Source organism: Desmodus rotundus, chromosome 4 (genome assembly GCF_022682495.2).
Source record: "Desmodus rotundus isolate HL8 chromosome 4, HLdesRot8A.1, whole genome shotgun sequence".
In the NCBI taxonomy this organism is placed as follows: domain Eukaryota; kingdom Metazoa; phylum Chordata; class Mammalia; order Chiroptera; family Phyllostomidae; genus Desmodus; species Desmodus rotundus.
The window spans coordinates 128,620,453-128,639,535 of NC_071390.1; the positions used below are offsets into that span (position 1 = coordinate 128,620,453).

A 19,083-nucleotide genomic window follows, 5' to 3' on the forward strand; every position below is an offset into this window, starting at 1 on the left:
CTGGCATGCAGGCTTTGGGTAGCTGGGTCTACTGCATTTTGAGAGAAGCTGAAAGTCTTTTGATTTTTAAAGGTTGATGATACAAGAGTTTTTAAAAATGCAGTGGGGGTCAAGTGTTTGCAAGCTTTGCTCTAATGGACTCAGAGTAGTGTCTAAGAGCTTCAGATTGATATACCTGGTTAGCTCCTCTATTTTAAATAATTTAATACGTATTACCAAAGCCGTGTGTGGCATTTAAAGATTAGAGGCATGGATGAAGTATTAATATCTCTGGTGTCCATTGAGAAGTACCTATTAACTTGTGTATAAGACAAACTGATTTCAATATACAATATTAAGACAATATTGCTGTATGGTTGAAATACTTCCAAAGTCACTTTGTGAAGCATTATTTGGAGCAACTAAATTCTAACAGAGTATAAGAATTTCAGTTTTCTTTAAAGTTCTTTGTGCAATGACCGTAGCTATATTTCTGAAATTACACTTGATACTGACTTAAAAAGTAAGCATCATTTCCGGAACCCATTTATTTCTAAACATGCATTTGGTACTGAAACAGTTGATAGCCACAGCTTTCTCATGGAATTCACGTTAGACTTGAGTTCCAGTCTAGCTTTGCCATACATGCATTTTAGAAGGTAGGTCAAGCCACTAAATTTCTTCAGGCTTTTGTGATTCCAATTGTAAACTAAGGTGTTTGGATAAGATGACTTCTAAGATGCCCTTTGTGATTCTATGATTCCTTTGAAAATGTTCTGGAGTCGACATTTCCTTCTGGTAACCCAGAAGAACGTGTAGATTATGCATGAACTACACGCTTGAAGAGGGAAAAAAGGGGGAGATGGTGATTTAATACCTAGCCAGCACTTTCTTTCAAATGGATTGTAATACTTATAAATTGTAGCCTCCAAGATCATTGAGAAAAATGTGTTCTCACCCAAATACTTAAAATTAATTTCTAGTAAAAGGAAGTAAAGATCCTGAGCTAGGAATTGACTGCTAATCAGGATATTTAAGGTTTAAGTTCTCGATCTGCCACTCACTACTGTGTGATTTTAGAAAAGTCACATAATTTTATTGATTTGGTTTCCTTATCTCAAAATATAGTCAGTAAGAGCACCCTGACAGCCTCCCAAGGCTTCCAAATGTCTTAAGGTCAGTTAAAATATTAAGTAAATTTCACAATTATAATTGACTTTTGAAAGAAAACTCATAGCCTTTGAACTTTACTGTTTATTTTCAAATGTGTTTCATATGGCTCCAGGTTTCTTTATGAATATTCAAGAAGACATTCAGAGTTGGCGGTTCCGGTGATTCTAAGAGTGGATGCAGTGTATCAGAATTTATTGGAAAAATGCTGTAAATTAGAAAATCCTGTGGAATGCCATAGCCATGGGGTAAATGACTTCTTACTTTTTAACCTGTGAACTCATTAGCGATTACAAACATAAGAAAAATTACAGTGCCGCTAGTGGTGCCACACTTTGGTAAGATGACTATGCATGCTCTTGCTAATTGCAGCACTATGCCGGCATTATTGCCATCTGGAGCAAAGGCCACATCAGCACACCGCAGCAGCTCTGCAAGTCACTGCCATAGATTCTGTGCTTCCCAGAAGCTTCGCAGTGCAAGTCCCTTTTCAAAGGGAATGTCTGCTTGGCACAGTAGCAGGTTGCATGGCCGCATAGCCTATTTTAGGATATGGAAAGGTGGCTGGAAAACTGTCCGGTTTCAGGCCAGAAATCATATTGTTCAGAGGCAGCAGCTCCTGTTATGCATTTGACATAAAAAAAATGCAAGTGGCCTTAAAATCTGACTGGATGATTGTTTATTCCTGGGTTACCGGGAACCAGGTTGCTCAGGCCTTTGTTATTCTAACCAACTGCTTACATATTTATAGAGAATGGGGTTGGGGGTGCAGGCTGAAAGGACTCTCTTGACTTCTAAGATGCCCTGGACTCAAGCAGGTGCACCTAGTATCCTCCTGTTCCTGGAGAGAAGGATAAATGAAGGTGATTTAGTTTCCTGTGGGCTAGCACCCAGCAGGCATCACCAGCAGGCCTCCTCAATCATCATGATTATAATGGCACCTTAAAGGCATATGTATGTTTAGTTAACAAAGCAGTTTTATAACCAGCGTTCCATTTGATCCTCGTAACAACTTGGTGACATAGGTAATTCCAGAATTTCTAACAACACTTTACAGATGAGAGTATTGAGTTTCAGAAAGTTCAAAGGACTTGCCCAATATCGCACAGACAGGAAGGACGGCGCTAGGGGTTAAATCTAGGCAAACAGTTTGCAGGTCTGGTAAAATTTTCCCCGTGACAAACACTGCCTATTCGGGTCAGGTGGACTGGCTTTGGTGCTCCTACCAAGGTCCTAAGCTGGGAAGGTCACCTCTATCTTCCCACTGGGGTTTGTTGCGCGGCTCAGGAACTCTTTGAATTTGTGTCAGCTCTCAGAATTCCGTTTGATTCATTCATTGAATGTGTGTTCATGAAATGTTTTGCTATAGCAAGGCTGGCACATGTTTTTATTATACCATGACTTCTTAATGCACATCCGTATTTCTATATCTTCATCTCTATATTTGTTATTTACGTAAAAGGCAGAATTATTAAAAAATAACCAACACACACACACATACACACTGCCCAATCAAACTGTAATCTATAAACTACCTTTAATGATCTCTCTCTGGCTTGATGCACGATTTGCCTTATGCTTACAAAATATGCCATTTTATCTTGGATGAGTTTTTATCACAGGAAACTGAATATCAATCTTGCTGTCCCACTTTTCCCTCCATAAATACATGACCATTCCTGTTTTAACATAATGTGTTCTTCAAGATTCATTAACTCAGTAAGTAAATAAAACCCTGGGTGCAGGCAAACAGTTACATTAAACACTTACAAAAGAAGGTTTTGCAATCTTACCTCAAGATACAGTGTTGCAATGGTAGATAAGCACTGATTATCTTTATTTTTCAGAAAGAGATGTTCCAAAGGGTGGTTCGTGAAAGCCATGAGCGTGTTAAAAATCACTGTGATTTACGTGAGAAATTAGGAGATAGAAACTTCCATGACAGGTATGCTTATAAGATATTGTCCAGGTTTATATTTGTTTAGTGAGTTTGTGTTGACTCCTGATGCTGAGAGTTGCTAAGGGTCTGCATCCACCCTTACAGTCTCAGAGGCCTAGCTACCTTTGTCTTGACAAGATAGGTGTCCACAGAACTTCAGACGCTTCCACACCGCTTTCCAGGCCAGATTCCAGATTTCAGTCAATGCTCAGAGGTTAGGGATCCAAACAGGTCCTGGCTGCCTTCCTGAAATCTTGCATGGGCCCCCTTCTTCATACCTGGGCATTTAGTCCAGAGCTTTGCCTGCAATTTAGAGTCAAAGCTGCCACAAATATCTAATGTAAGGTCCCCTTGTTGGTGTCAGATTAGATCCATATAGCAAGTTTAGTATTTTCACCACTGAAAGTAGAGATACTTTAGTCCTTTGCCAGAGGGAACAAACACAGCTTCTTGTGTGCAGAGACTCGTAAATCCTACTGTGTTTCAAAGATTAATTTATCAAAAACCAAAAGGCAAATTTTAGGAATCTTTAGAATCATGCCATAGTAGTTTATTTAGAAACAGAATATTGAGGAAAAGTTCAGTTTGCTATACTGTCCCAAATTATTGATCACAAATGTCCAGAAAAATGATCCAAAACAAGTAATCTTATTTTAGAGAGAATATCTGGCATATCACTTTCCTTTCATGTTGTATTCAGCTGCTAATGTCTAGTTTAAGGGTTAGATCTGTGGTTCTCAAACTTTAGAATTACCTGGAGGACTCGTTAAAATGCAGTCCCGCCCCAAGTGTTTCTGATTCCTAAGTCTGGGGCGGGGCCTGCAAAGCTGCATGTCCACCAAGTCCCCTGGGGCGCTGATACTGCCAGTCCACGAGTCACTGTTGGACACCCCTTGGATTAGGTTGATTATTTCATTGGATATTACAGCTAAAGTCTCCCACCAACTCCATTATAATTTAAATGCCAGACTTCACTCTGATTTTTATTTTGTCATAAAAGTCAAGTCTGTAAAGTCTTTCTCTTTAAAAAGCCTCTCCATATTCCTCAGTTCCCTCCACCACTATCTTGGTTCAGGCTACCACCGTCTCCCACCTGTGTTACTGCAATGGCCTTCAAAGTTTTTCTCCACTCACGTAGCCTTGTGCCCTCTTTCTAGGCATTCTTTATATAGCAACCATAACTATCTTAAAAACAATGTGAATCTAATTCTGTAATTAAGCTTTCTTCCTTCTCCCCTCTCCTATCCCCCCCCACCGCCCACATCAAAAAAACAAAAATCACATTCAATGACTTCCCCAATGCTCCCCTGCTATGTTTCACTCCCCTGTACCCGGCTCATTTTCAGTCAGTGTCAGATCTCAGCCCACAAGTCCTTTCCTCCAGGAGGCCTGCCCGATATCCCTGGGATGGGATCCGAAGCCATCCCGTGTGCAGCCACTGCCCCGTGTACTGTGTACTTCTCTCCCTCTGCCTAGTGTGCTGGCCCCTCGCCCCACTAGCATGCGAGCCCCAGAAGAGCAGGGCTTGTGTCTTGATCCTTGCTGTAGTCCCTGTTCCTACACACTGTGGACAACTCGTAACAGCTTTAATTGCCTATGCAGATGTTTACTTCAGAACCTTTTTAAGTCTGATTTTGTGGCCATCCAAATTAGCTACCATGGTAATCCCTGATAATTAGAAAAAGTGGCCCAGGGCGGAGCAAATACTTTGTAGGTTAATTTCCCCTGAAGACAGTAATTTCTAAAGTCTTCAGAGTCTGACAATACAAAATTATTCAAATTTTATTTCTAAACACAATTTTAACAGAAACAAGTTGAAAAACGTTTTTGAGGCAGATTAGTAAGAAATGGGGAAAATTCCCTGGCAAACGGCATGGGGAAACTAAGCTAAATGGCTGAACAAGTGGCCAGAATGGCTGAGCAATTAACAGCCAGCTGATAAATCATAAGCCTCTATCTTCCTTAAATGAAGATGCCTAAGAGCACATGGTTTATATCACCCTAGGAAAATAGATAACAAAGACCAATTAGAGCCAGACTAACCCAAGATAGAGTGAAACTAACCAGAGAATGACCCTAAAGCTCATTATACCATCATTGTAATGAAAACCGACACTATAAGTAGAAGAGGATAAGCACTGACACTTCCAGAACAGACCATATTAGGAATAACACCTGCTCCCCACCAGAAGCTGGAGTCAGAATTAGGTACCACAAAGCTTGGACACAATGCTCCCACCTTGGAAACGCAGAAAATCGGGAACACTAACTGACCAGGTGCACAACTCATGCGTGAGCTGGCCTGCATCCACTAGGACGTGTACTTCTGCTTCTTTGACAGCGGCGCCTGCACCCTGGCCTCTTTCTTTTTCTCTACCTGAATAATCATGCTTTGTTCTCATTCCAACTTGTCCTTGAAATTGTTCCTGCTTGAGTCAAGAACCTGGAGGTTGACTGACGTGTGAAAGGTCCCAAAAGGCCCCAATAGGTTGCAGAGCATGCCAGGGCAGGGCTCACCCATGCTGTGGAAGAGGTCCGATGGCACTATGAATATTCACCTGTCTCTATATTATGCAGGAAGTAGACTGGTATTCTTCCAAATGTTCCCAATTGAAAGCAAAAGAAATATCTATACAGCTGAATCTTCTTAGTAAGCACAAACAGAAAAACAGGATTTTACTGAGTGCTAGTGTAGTTAGGGGCAGTACTAATCGTCTACATAAATAAGGTCACATGGAAGCAAGAGAGAAAACACCCAAGGTGCATTGTTTGTGTTTCTTTGAAGAACCTTTCTCTGGGCAACATGGTTAACACCACAGCGTGTGAGGTTGGAAGAGAATGCCAGGTAAATTGAAAAAGCCATTGGGCCATTGGAACAAGGATAAAAGGAGGGAATTAAACCCAGTTTAATGCCTTGTTCAACCTGAATCAGAGAGAATGCCGGCTATTGAGAAAAACTGAAGAACTCTTCATTTTAGGCACATAGTCATTGCTAGGAGTAAGTGGAAATTATTCTTTCAGGCTCTTGGTCCTTTATACTCAGAAAGCCCCACAACTAACTGCTCAAGAGTTGGTTATGTTCACAAAGAACATGGCAGCTTCTGCCACCAGATGTTGCCCTCTGAGTGATGAGCAACAGTTCGTCTGCATGGAGGATGCGGTAAGCACATCTGTGACTTCATGTTTGCCTGTTCTAATCTCTGACCTTCAGCAATCAATCTCATGTCAGTGGACACTTCTACAGACTCTCAATGGAACGTAATAATTCTGTTCTCAGGAGAAATTCTTTCAGCTCAAATCATGACAATTGGCTTGGATTAGCAACAGCGTTAAGGCTATCACTTCCCTATCACTCGGGATGTCAGGTTCAACAGGCCTTTGCCTGGATCACCTCTGGGTCTATTTCTTGGATTTTCAAGTCAACAAAAGTGATTTTGCCAGCAACTTCGAAGATAATGCTGACTTTAAACTAACTCCTCCTAATCAAATGTATAGGGGAAAAATGCCCAGTCTTCCTCCTGTGTTTCTTCTTTCGTCTCACGCTGCTATCACACTCACAACACTTCTGACACCAGATGTGTGTGGGTTTTTTTCCAACAACAAGCAATTCTCTGTGGCACCAGCTGGGTGTCCTACCACTTAAATCAGCCCTGACACTGTTGACCTAGAGACAGCGTCAGATCCCATAGGCTAAGGGCTCCGCTCTGTAAGACCACCGCCCACCCTCTTCAGGTGGCAATGGCAAGTCTAGGTTGTGGCCTGTGCTTCAGACCCATCAGCTATACAGCAGAGGTCTCCCCAACTCCCTCCTAGGGTTTAATTAATTTGCTAGAGTGACTTGCAGAACTCAGGGAAACACTTATGTCTGCCAGTTGATTAAAGGATATGGTAAAGAATGCAGATGAACAGCCAAATGAAGAGATACACAGGGGGAACTCAACTTGAGGATGATAGAAAGAGGGAGGACAAGTCTCAGAACCAGGCTGCACCTGACACTCTTCTTTTTTCCCAAACAGTAAAATCCAGGCTGAACTGGCAGGAACTAGAATTTGAGAATACTTAAATATAACCACATTTTCTATGGGTAAGAAAATAACAACCATGGACCTAATGGCTCTTGTTTCAACTCTCTTCTGGGAAAGGCTAAACTAATTCTTGGAGCTTTATGCAGAAGACATGAGGCGCAGCCTGTCAATGCTGGCGTGGGTCACTGTTGTGATGACTCTTATGCCTTCCGGAAGCTATGCTTTGATGACCTGCAAGTCGATGACACTTACATTTCTCCCCCTTTGTCCTGTGACCAAGTTATCAGCTTTGAAGAGGACTTGTGCAAAGCTCAGGAGGAGGAATTCCAAACTGAAAAGCAAAAGTAAGAATCTTTGTTGAATTTGTTTTTTATTGCTAACAAAGGAGTGGGCATAGGGAACCATAAAGTGGGCACAGATATATGTGCTGAGTAATGGATGGAGTAGCTAAATATTATGTTGGAGGTCAAGTAGCACTGAGAATATCATGCAATTTTGCAATCGTGGCTATGGCGGGTGCTACCGCAACTTGGTCAGTTACTGAGTTTGAAATCTGCTGATCGGAAAATACTGACCAAAAAAGAAAAGAAAATACTGACAGAGAAGTACGTTAATATAGCTTTTCCTAAAGTGTGATCTTCAGACATTAGTTTTGTAAGGGGTCTTGTACAAATAGGGTTCCATGATCAAATAAGTTTGGGAATGCTATATTTCTTTGCTCTTCTCATAATGTATACTGTCCATTAACAAGGAAGGCAGAGAGGTCCTGTAATAATGTCTTTAGCTCGTTCTAGCTTAGCACCATCTGGGCCATAGAAACTACTAAGATTCTTCAGGACCAGAAAGCTGGGAAAGTGCTTTGGAACATTTCATTAGAGTGATGTGTATCACTTTATAGTATGTAATTACTTTTAGTACTGCTTCTACTGTTATTGGGAATGACTGTTGTATATGTTTGGAAGAATGTTTTGGGGATGATTACAAGTAGGTGGCAGTTGGATGATATTGTAATAATGCCTGTGAATTCAATTCCTTGAATCCTTAATTTCCTTCTCCTCCTGATCCCCTAGCCCCTGTGATGCAGTTTCTTGCACTAGATAAGGCTTTGCAATAACTTCTCAGAATATAGGAAAATAGGATATCACTAGAAACTCAAAATACTGGAAATAAATATTTAAATGCCATATATGTATATATATTATATACATATATATATCTTTTCTATGAACATGTAGTAAGTATATATATATATATTTTTTCTATGAACATGTCAAAGAATACTGAAAATGGAAGGAAACTTAGATATTAATCCATTGCCTGCACCCCAAGGTTAGGAAAATCCTTCTAAAACACATTGTGCAATTCCTGCTGAATATTTCCAGTGCTGGGAAGACCATTTGCTTAAAGCAACCTATTTATCTTTACACATTCTTAACTGAAAAGCTCACCTTTTTTTATTAAGTAGAAATCTATGTCATCGTCACTTCCAACTCAATTTCTACTTCTGGAACTGCAGGGAAATACTTTACAGGCATTCCGTGAGCTGAGTGAGGACAGATCCTTATTATCTGACTGCAAACGGAGTGGTGAGGTAGGACTGTTATACTTTGAATCTGAAGATGGACCTCCCGGGGAAGGTGAGAGGACTGGTGTGCAGTGCTTTCTAAACTTATATACGACCCTGGAAAGGCATGTCTCTCTGTGTATGTGTACATTATGTATATGATATAAACATATATAGTGCATACAGAAACATTTATAAATTAGACATTTTATCAATATAAGTTATTTACAAAGTGCTGTTCTGACTTGATGGCTGTTCTGATACTGAAGCCTACTGATTAGAAATGTTGACAGCACAATACAATGTCTTTATATTTGATCAGTTTTCCAGTATGTGTTCTATGTAAAAAGGGTTTCTGCGTAAAGCCAGCAACAGGATTCAATCCAGTGCTCTTTTCTATTTTTACTTTCATAGCATGCATTAGAATGTTTCATCATTCCACTCTGTTGTCCACCCTCTTGCCCTCCTGCTATTGCATCCATTGCCAAATCTCTTTCCCTTCACCTTTCCTCGTGTGATATGTTAGTATCAATTCAAAACAAACCATACCAAAATGTAGTAACTTAACACAGCATCAGTTGTTATTGCTCAAGCATCTGTGGGTTGATTGGATGAGTCTGGTGACCTGAACCAGCCTTAACCATTCTCAGTGGGGTTGCGCAAGAGTCTATATGGTCAGCTGCTAAATTAGCTGAGAGCTGGCAGCCTCCTGAGCATGGCTTGTCTCTGCTGCAGGTGGCCCTCTCCAGCAGCTAACCCAGGCTTCTGTACACGGTAGCTGGGAAAAAGAAAGGGAAGTGTGGGGACCTCATGAGGCCCAGGTTTGGAACTATGCAATGCCAACTCTGCTGTGAGGCAGGTCATAGGGCTAGCCCAGATTAAAGGAGTGTGGGAAAGACTTTACTTCCTGATTAGAAGAATTGGAAAGTCATGTTGTAAAGGACATGGACACGGAGAAAGGTGGACAATTGGGTCCATGTTTGTAATCATTCTGCCACGTGTGAATCATTAATGTAGTTGGTGATGAATGTCAGGATGAATGGTGACAATGATGAATGTCAGGATATGATGGGAAGTGAGGCAATTAACTGTGTCTGAGGCCATCACAGATGAGGGGCATGACCAAGCTTCTTACACGCAATAGGAATACATAGGGATCGGGATGTTAGAGTTTGATGACATACTTCGAAGGAACTCTGACTTTTAAAGGAGGATGGAGGAGAGATGTGTTGGAAGCAGTAAAAGAGAACTAGGTGGTGTGGTAAGGTAAGTAGAGCTCAAGCAAAGATAGCCTGCTCTTGACAGGTCTTAGGGAAGATGTGTTCTCTGGGGAGCCATGTTTTCACATGGAGCAAGAAAGAGAAGTTAAGAAAAGAGGCTGTAGATATAGGGAAGTTTTCTGGTGAGAAAGCCTCACATTACAAAGGAGACAGAGGAGGAGTTAGGGTGGACTGGGAGAGCAGGAGATGGTCAGATTAGGGATGTAGAAACATCAGTATGATGACAGATGACCTGGGAGACTTAGACTGCTGACTGAGACATGACCAGCTTGGCCTTGGAAGTAGCACATGCCCCACGCACAACCCTAGGCCAGCTGCTCTTGCCCTTGGCTACTGACAGCTCACAGGTGGTGGACATTTTCCACAACTCTCCCTATGGCATCCACATGGATGGGTTAAATGAACACTTATTATCAGGTCTTTGAAAAGAGGCTGCTGCGACAAAGAAATGTCCTTCTTAGTGGCATTAATCACCCCCACCCCACTCCTGAGCCTGGAGTCAAGATATTCCCGTAGTCCAGGCATTCTCCCTTGGAATGAATTCTGCTGCTGATGGATGTGATATTAGAGTCCCACAAAAGGTGTCTGTTCTAGGAAAATCCAAAGGGTAAAATCCTGATTTCTCTGAATCAGCAGGATGCATTGAACACCCTCCAACCTCTGGCAGTGTGACAGTTCCCTTATAGTGCCCACCATGCTTCCCGCCCCCCTCACATGCCCCTGGTCCTGTCCTCAGGAAAAGCAGGCCCTCGTCCTCCTTGTTCCTTCTCCCCCAAGAGCGTTAGTGTGGTAGCTTATTTCTAATTAACTTATTTACTCTGAGACTCACTTTTGCAGGGTCTGCATATTATTAGTCCAACGATATCATCTTGGCAAGTGAGGCAATGTGTGTTTGTTGCCTCGGCAATGAACACATTCCCATGGTCAGCAAGGACAAGGTTGTCACTTGTTCTTTTTTATCACAATATTTGCAATTCACTAGCCAGCTGACCCTTGAAGTCCTTTCTTCATTTCCCAAGGTGACCTGATTACAAACTAGGCTTTAAAACTTTCCAATAAGCACCCAAAGCACATTGTAACATTTAGTTAATCATTCTTTCTTTAACCCAAGCTTGATGTGGAAACAGGAGAAAGAAATCTATTTTACTGCTGCAATGCAGGCTTTGCTTTCTCTGAGGAAGTTCTCTGGGTGTACATAGGCACGACTCCACGTGTGTCATTTCATTAAATCCCTACCACAAAATTTATGGGCTAGGTGATGTTGTTATTCCATTTTAATTATGAGGAACTGAGGCTGTGAAGGGAAGAAGACCTTGTATGAGGTCATGCAACAAGTAACTAGGTTGTTGAGCTGCAACTTGTACCCAAGCAGTCCGGGTCAAAGGGCATATGCGTAACTGTCAACATCCAGCAGATAGTGCACCCTAACCAAAGGCTTATAATACTGGTTACGTGGAAAACATGGAGATCTTCATAAAAGGGCTAGGTAAAAAAAAAGTGTGAAATATTAGGAAGCATCCCTGTCCCAGGGAATTTACTGTGTTCTCTGTATAGTAACATAGAGACAGTTATTGTGGGGATTATTCTGGAATATTCTGTGTGGATCCATATTGGATATCAAAGGCCAGGCTGGAAAAATATCTTCCAGCTTCCAGGTACAGTGTCTAGGGCTCTCTCCATGGTGTTCCCCCCATGGTGTTCTGGCTGGCTACTGCGGCACAATTCTCACACATACACACACAGGTGAAGGGGCTCCTGGAGGGGAAAGAAGTATTCTTTCATATATATGTACCCCAGTTATTTTATCCACTTGTCTGTTGATGGGCACTTGGGCTGCTTCCACAGCTTGGCTGTTGTAAATAATGCCGCAAGGAACATAGGGGTACATATATTTTTTCAAATTAGTGTTTTGGGTTTCTTTGGAAATATAGCCAGAAGTGGGAACACTGGGTCCTAAAGCAGTTCCATTTTTAATTTTTTGAGGAAAGTCCATACCGTTTGTTTTCCATAGTGGCTACACCAATCTGCATTCCCGCCAACAGAGCATGAGGGTTCTCTTTTCTCCACATCCTTGCTGGCAATTTTTTGTTGATTTATTGATGATAGCCATTCTGACAGATGTGAAGTGATACCCCATTGTGGTTTTAATTTGCATTTCTCTTATGATTAGTGATATTGAGCATCATTTCATATGTCTATTGGTCATCTGTATGTTGTCTTTGGAGAAATGTTGAAATCCACTTTTTAATGGGATTGTTTGTTACTTTGGATTAACACCCTCATTGGATGTATCAGGGTGAATGTCTTCTAATCAGTAGGTTGTCTTACTTTTGTTGATGGGTCCCTTTGCTGTATAAAAACTTCATAATTTGTTATAGCATATTTGTTTATTTTTTATTTTTAAATTTTTACTTGCCAGAAGAGATGTCAGAAAAAATATTGCTAAGAGAAATGCCAGAGATTGTATTGCCTACATTTTCCTCTAGGAGTTTTGTGGTTTCCAGTCTTACATTTAGATCTTTAATCCATTTTGAATTTATTCTTGCATATGATCTAAGAAGGTGGTCTAGTTTTATATTATTGCACGTATATGCTCAAATTTTCTAACACCATTTATTGAATAGACTGTCTTTATCCCATTGTATGTTCTTGCCTCTTTTTTTAAATATTAATTGACCATATAGATGCGGGTACACTTCTGGCTCTCCATTCTTCTGTTCATTTATGTATTTGTTTTTATGCCAGCACCATGCTATTTTGATTTCTATAGCCTTGTAGTATAGTTTGATATCTGGTAGTATAATACCTCCTAATTTGTTCTTCTTTCTCAAGATAGCTGTGGCTACTTGAGGTCTTTTGTGGTTCCATATAAATTTGTTGGAATATTTGCTCTAGTTCTGTGGAAAATGCCATTGGTATTTTGATGCAATGAATCTATAGATTGCTTATGGTAGTGTAGACATTTTAATGATGTTAATTCTTCCTATCCATGAGTATGGTATATGCTTCCATTTATTTGTATCTTCTTCAATTTTGTTCTTCAATGTCTTATAATTTTCTGAGTACAGGTCTTACCAACTTGGTTGGATTTGTTTCTAGGTATTTTATTTTATTTTGATGCAATTTTAGGTGGGATTTTTTTTTTAAGTTTCTCTTTCTGGTAGGCAGTCTAGCACTTAGGATTTTGTTCTCTTACTGATCTTTGATGTTACTATTGTAATTGTTTTGGGGTGCCATGAATGTTTAGGTAAGCAGTAAAATACCAATTAATGTACATTTCCCCTACCATTCATTGGGGAAATGTACATTATTTTCTTTTTGGTTAAATTGCTTTCCTTGTTTTCTTTGTGGTTAAGTCTCTCTTGGTTTAGGACAGTAAAGAAAAAAAGGGGAAGATAACATTGGAAGATTTGAAATAATATTTTATTAAATAGACAGAAAGTAGGTTACAATTTTACATATTCAAAGTGATTGAAATATTTGTTTATATAGTTGTGGGGGAAACAGGCTATAAGAGAAAATCTGTGATTGTGAAGCCATTATTGAAGTTTCAAATTAGTTTATTGGTTTTTATCATTAATACCATCTGAGGGACCCTCAACTTCCACATGTGTTATGCTTGTAATATTTATTTGAAAGTTAGTTGTTTAGAATAAATGTTGTCTGTAACAAATGTTATAGGAAAAACTATTTAATTTAATATATGGCCTATTTATCATCCAGTGCAATGAAAATAGAAAACAAAAATGTTTACCCTAGTAATAATGATATAAAATTAATTAAAGTTATTATATTAATTATTTTGAAGAAATCAGCTTGAAGAAAATTGTGTTAAATAAAACATGGAGATGGAGATGGACACTGTGAAAACTGCACCTTTTGGGGGCCTTTGAACTTAGAAGTGAGAGTGATGAAAAGGCGTGTGCAGCTTTAGATAAGTCAGGTTCACAAGCCAGCCTTCTGGAGCTCAGGGGTGCTTTTATTTTTGCCACTCATTTCTGATTCAGGCTCCTCAGCAACCTTGTGAAGCAGGAACCAAATGCAACAGAGATGCAGTTGCAACCCATGATTGTGGATTTCACTCAGCTGGCGAAGAGGTGCTGCCAAGCAGAAAAGCGTGAAACGTGTTTCCAAGAAGAGGTACTCCTGTTTTCTTGTTTATTCTATTAGCACGCTTAGGGTTATTAAAGTTTTAAAAAACTCTTTTCTCCATTCCAATCCTGAGTGGATTAGAATCACAGTGTAGGTCACTGATCTTTAACCTTTTTTATCTCATGGCACACAGAAACTAGTTACTAAAATTCTGTGGCACACTAATATTTTTTAGTGATGTGACAAAAATAGGTATATTTTTGATTGACTTACAAAACAAAATAATGGTATCATAATTACTTACCCTCTTTGCTCCAAAGTGACTTTTTAAAAAATTAGGTGCCTATACTTGTATATGAGGATTTCTGGTACCAAGAATTAACCAATCAGACACAATCTTACTATGTGACATGACCAATAAGATGCAAGTCTATTATATAACCAAAATACTTATTTATGGTTCATTAAAGGGCATTTACACTGTTGTCATATTTTTTATTTGACAATCTAAGGGAAAAGAGGACAGTGCCCCTGACTAAATAGTCAGGTGTTGCCTGTTTTATAATTTTTTGCATCACACAGGATGAAAATCACTGGTCTAAATGGATTGATGTGATCGACTGTATTTGGGCTTAGCATATGTTAATATTTATGTGTATTTGAGGACACTGGGAGGGTTAAACATGATTAGAGGTGAATACAGGACTCATGCCTCTGGATGCACTGTTTAGGACGTGGGGTGAGAGGACGAAGGATGAATTGAAGACTTGTAATTGTTGTGAAATGTTGTCCTTGGAAATACAGAGAAATTTTAAAGAAATAAGTTTAAAGATCTGTCTGAGCACACTGTTGTTTCGTTCTAGAAATTTTCCAGGGAACAATGAGGAAAAGCCACAAAATGTAGTTTGAGTCTGAATTAGGAAGCCTAAGTATTTCATTTTCCCAGTAGCCAGATGGCCAGATTAGGGCTGGAGAATAGAGAAATGAACAACAGCCAGAAGAGAGTATCTATTTGCACATACACACCGAACCGACTACCAGAAGACTCTTTTCTGTAATTAATCTAATTGCTTATAAGTAACAAGTACATGATTTTTCATAAGATGGTAAGTTTGTGTGACCTAAATGTCAAAGAATGTCACGGTGGCATAGACTATTCATGTAAATTAATGGAGGGGACTTGGGAGGACTGCTTTCCTAGGGGCAGGACTTGAGGAGCAGAAACTCGGAAAGGGCAGCTAACAGGATCTAAGTAGAGAAATGCAAGGGTATAGTTAAAAAAAAATAAAGCAGCACTTACACTCAAAACAGGACGGGGCTGGTTATGTCTGGGGCTAAGTTTGCAGTGGCCCAAGAAAATGTTTTTACAGGTAACAATTTTCATGAATGCCTTAATTAACTTCAGTGGCTCTTTTCTACCTATTCAGCTAGATTGTACCTGCACTGTTATATTAAGTCATATATTTATGGTCCAGTAAAGAGCAGGCAAATTACAGCCCTCAGGCTAAATTGGTTCCACTTCCTGTTTATGTAAATAAAGTTGTATTAGGACACAGCCCACCTGTGTATTTACATAATGTCTACCCCTGCTTTCTGTCTGCAGCAGCAGAATTGAGCAGTTGCGGAATTAAGTTGTGAGAGAGACTATATGAACTACAAAGCACCCAATATTTACTATCTGGCTGTTTAACAGGAAAATTTGCTGACTCCCAGACTAGCTGATACAGAAAATGGAATTAATCACCTATACTGGAATTCATATATTTATTTTAAAGCTTTTTTTCTTTTTTGTAAAGGATTCAGAACACACGTTTCCCTGAGTAACAACCCCGTAGCTAACGCAAATAAACACATTTGCTGAAGGGCTCCTGCCTGTGGATTCCCAAGGGAGTTTTCTTTAAGTATTCTTGTCCTTCAGTGTAAACACTACTTACTGGAACTAATTCATCAATAGCACCATACAATTTCTGTGTGCTTTTTTCCACACTTTTTGCCTAGTAGCAGCCTTCAACTTAGTGGCTGAAGAGTCCAAATATCTTTTTCTTTTCCTCCCCTTCCTTTTTTATTTTCTTGTACAGTTTCTTCCCAAATTAAAGGAGATAATAAAAGTTATCTGAAAAATATATCATGTTAATTAAAATTTGCTAAATTACCTCTTCAAATAAAAATGCTTATTATATGTAATTATGCATTCTCTCTAAAGTTTGGTGAAATTTACTTTTGTATGATTTTTCCAAGGCAGTGATTCTAAAGTTGTAGTCTAACCGGAATCACTTGCAGGGCTTGTTAAAACCAAATGGATGTTTTCACCCACAGGGTACCTGAGTCAGTAGGTCTGGGGTGGGGCCTGATAACGTGCTTTCTAACAAGTTCCCAGGCACTGCCGACGCTGCAGGTTTGGGGGCCACTTTAAGAGCCACTGTTCTAAGGTGAAAGCAGATAATCATGAACTGTTCCCCTACCCCTCCCAATATGTTCATATGTCTATCTGTCAGTGAGAAGCTGGAACTAAGAACAATAACATAAATAATAAAACAATTGGAAAAATAACAGGTTTATTAAAAAAGTGAGGTAATTTTTGGATATTATTTATAAAGATTAGGCTGGAATATTAAAAATAACTGTAAAGAAATAGGCTTAGAAAAAATGTGGGAATAGATGATCAAAATATTTTGGAATTTTATCATCAAGAACTTGTGTAAGCCCTGGTTCTTCTGCTTGTGGAAGGGGTCTAGGTCTGACTGTGTTACAAAGGGACAGTACTGAGTGGCTTCAGGATTCTCCATGGAGCCACAGTCCCTGAAGCAAAGAGGCTCAACTGTCTGTCAGTCTGTAGATGTTCCAAGTAAGGTTAAGAGGCTAACTGCTCCAGGGACCTTCAGGCTTTTCTTTGTTTCCTTTTCTGAGGTTACAGTAATCAGTTATTCAAACCTGTTCTGCCTGTTAAATGAGAAAGAAGTAGGTTTGAAGATTGCCTTTCTAGCTATGGCTATTGGGAGGATGAAACATTTTTACACAAGATGGAAGCCATATTTTGAGAAGTAAGCCAGAATGAAGGACAGTTCTAAAGAGAAAAAAAAGTGAACCCAACTCAATGTTGTAATGTTGGCAAGAATAAGGAAGGAATAAAATAAGAAACTCAACTGTATAGAGTGAATATGGATCATCCAAAGAAAAGGCATTTCACATTTTATGAAATAATAATATGAATTGCAGACATCAGCAGATTCAAAGAGAAAATTCCATCTCCCATTTCAGTGGAGAGTGGTAATTATAACCTGAGATATTTATCTAGCAATGAAGAGAATGTAATATAGAAAAAAGTTAACATGAATTAGCAGAAATTTGGGCAGATTAAAGTGATGGTTTGAAAATAACACATGAATTTTTTTAAATCTTCACCCAAGGATATGTTTATTGATTTTAGAGAGAGAAGAAGTAAAGGGGAGAGAGAGAGGGAGAGAGAGAGAAACAAGAAACATTGATTGGTTGTCTCCTGCACACGCCATAACTGGGGATTGAACCCTCAACCTAGGTATGTGCCCTGCAGAGAATCAAACTCGCAACCTTTTGGTGTATGGGATGAGGCTCCAACCAACTGAGCCACCCAGCCAAGGCATGAAATAACACATGAAATGTAACAATAAAAATTTTAAAAACCCAAAGGTCTGCTTTTAGATGTTACTCAACACAAGTTCATGTGAAAAGACCTGTTGGTTTAAGTACTCCATACTTACAACCTGATGGGCCTACTATCAAAACAACTGCAATCTTTGGGTGCATTTCTGAAGAAAAAAGCAAGCACCGGATTAAGCAATGTGATAGCCCCATCCTATATGGATCAGGTCATTCTGGGTTACTATGTTCAGTTTCTTATGATATATTACTCAAGTTGTGAAAATTATGTAAGTAACACATGAACATGATAAAAGTTCAAACAGAAGATCAGGGTACGTTTCCCATTCCCAAAAGGCAACAATTTTATTTGATTTTTATATTTTTGACATTTAAAATTTTCTTCTGATTTTCTGTTTCTTTTTTCTTTTTTAATTGAATTTATTGGGGTAACATTTGTTCACAAAACCGCACAAGTTTCAACAAAACATCATCTGCACATTACATCACGCACCCATCACCCCAAGCAACGTCTCTGTTCTCATTCTCCCACCTTGCCCACCTCCACTTACCCCCCACCAATTTAAAATTTTCACTTTTAGTTTTCCTAGTTATTACCATCATCACTTTAACGGTTTCTGAAAATATTACCATATTAAAGAACATAGTGTACAGTGTGCTTACACTATCTTCAATAACTCTTCCTGCAGACTCTTTCTCAATCATTTTTTAGAACTGTTTTTAGTTCTTATATTGGTTATATTCTATTTATTGGTCTCTCAACTTCAGTCAGCATTTATAATTCTCTAAAACATCATTAACATGTAAATTTCCTTTGATTTATTTGCCAGCTTTCCTTTTTAAAGCTATAACATTACTTCTACATTGTCTGGACTTATTCATCCCGCTTTGTAAATACAAGGATTATATATTTTGTTAATAGGCTAGTGCTAAAAACTGGAAACCATTAAATACTATATTCAGTAATGCTTTTACTCGAAATATTGTTCACAGCAGTACTGGGAATGAATTGGCACATAGGTTAGTGACTTATCATGTATCCTCTACGAGGAAATCTCTTTTCTTACCTACTGGCGACTGCAGAAAATCATGCCTTACTTATTTAATTTGCATATTTGGACTATGATTTTCTAGTATATCCTTTCTGAGTTTCTTATTGCCTCCTTTTTCAACGCTGAAAAATAAAGCACCTACTTTTATCACACCGTTAAAATATTTCAGGTTCTTAATCATACAGTTTTCATAATAGAAAATTCTATCATTTTAAAGCTATATTTCAAAAAGTCCTCTGACTTAATCTTTCAGTTGAATCTAGTTATTTCTAGCACTGATTCATGGCTGTCCACGTGGGGTTTCTTGTCAGTGTGATTCTGGGTCAATTCAATTGTTTGTAAAATC

The 19,083-nt window shown here is 39.1% G+C and overlaps 1 protein-coding gene across 6 annotated transcripts in view; it reads left to right on the forward strand.

Moving 5' to 3' along the window:
* LOC112320514 (alpha-fetoprotein-like) overlaps positions 1-19,083 on the forward strand; it is a 38,831-nt gene that overhangs the window by 14,059 nt on the left and 5,689 nt on the right. For 4 of the 6 annotated variants that reach the window (XM_045185308.2, XM_045185313.2, XM_024577977.4 and 1 more), the window contains 5 exons: positions 1,265-1,397; positions 2,997-3,094; positions 6,110-6,248; positions 7,231-7,457; positions 13,965-14,097. In XM_045185308.2, the coding sequence (XP_045041243.2) occupies positions 1,265-1,397; positions 2,997-3,094; positions 6,110-6,248; positions 7,231-7,457; positions 13,965-14,097 (730 nt within the window). Of the gene's footprint in view, positions 1-1,264; positions 1,398-2,996; positions 3,095-6,109; positions 6,249-7,230; positions 7,458-8,629; positions 8,752-13,964; positions 14,098-17,476; positions 17,585-19,083 lie in introns of those variants that run through there. The other 2 variants (XR_008426754.1, XM_045185324.2) reach the window with 2 other exon arrangements.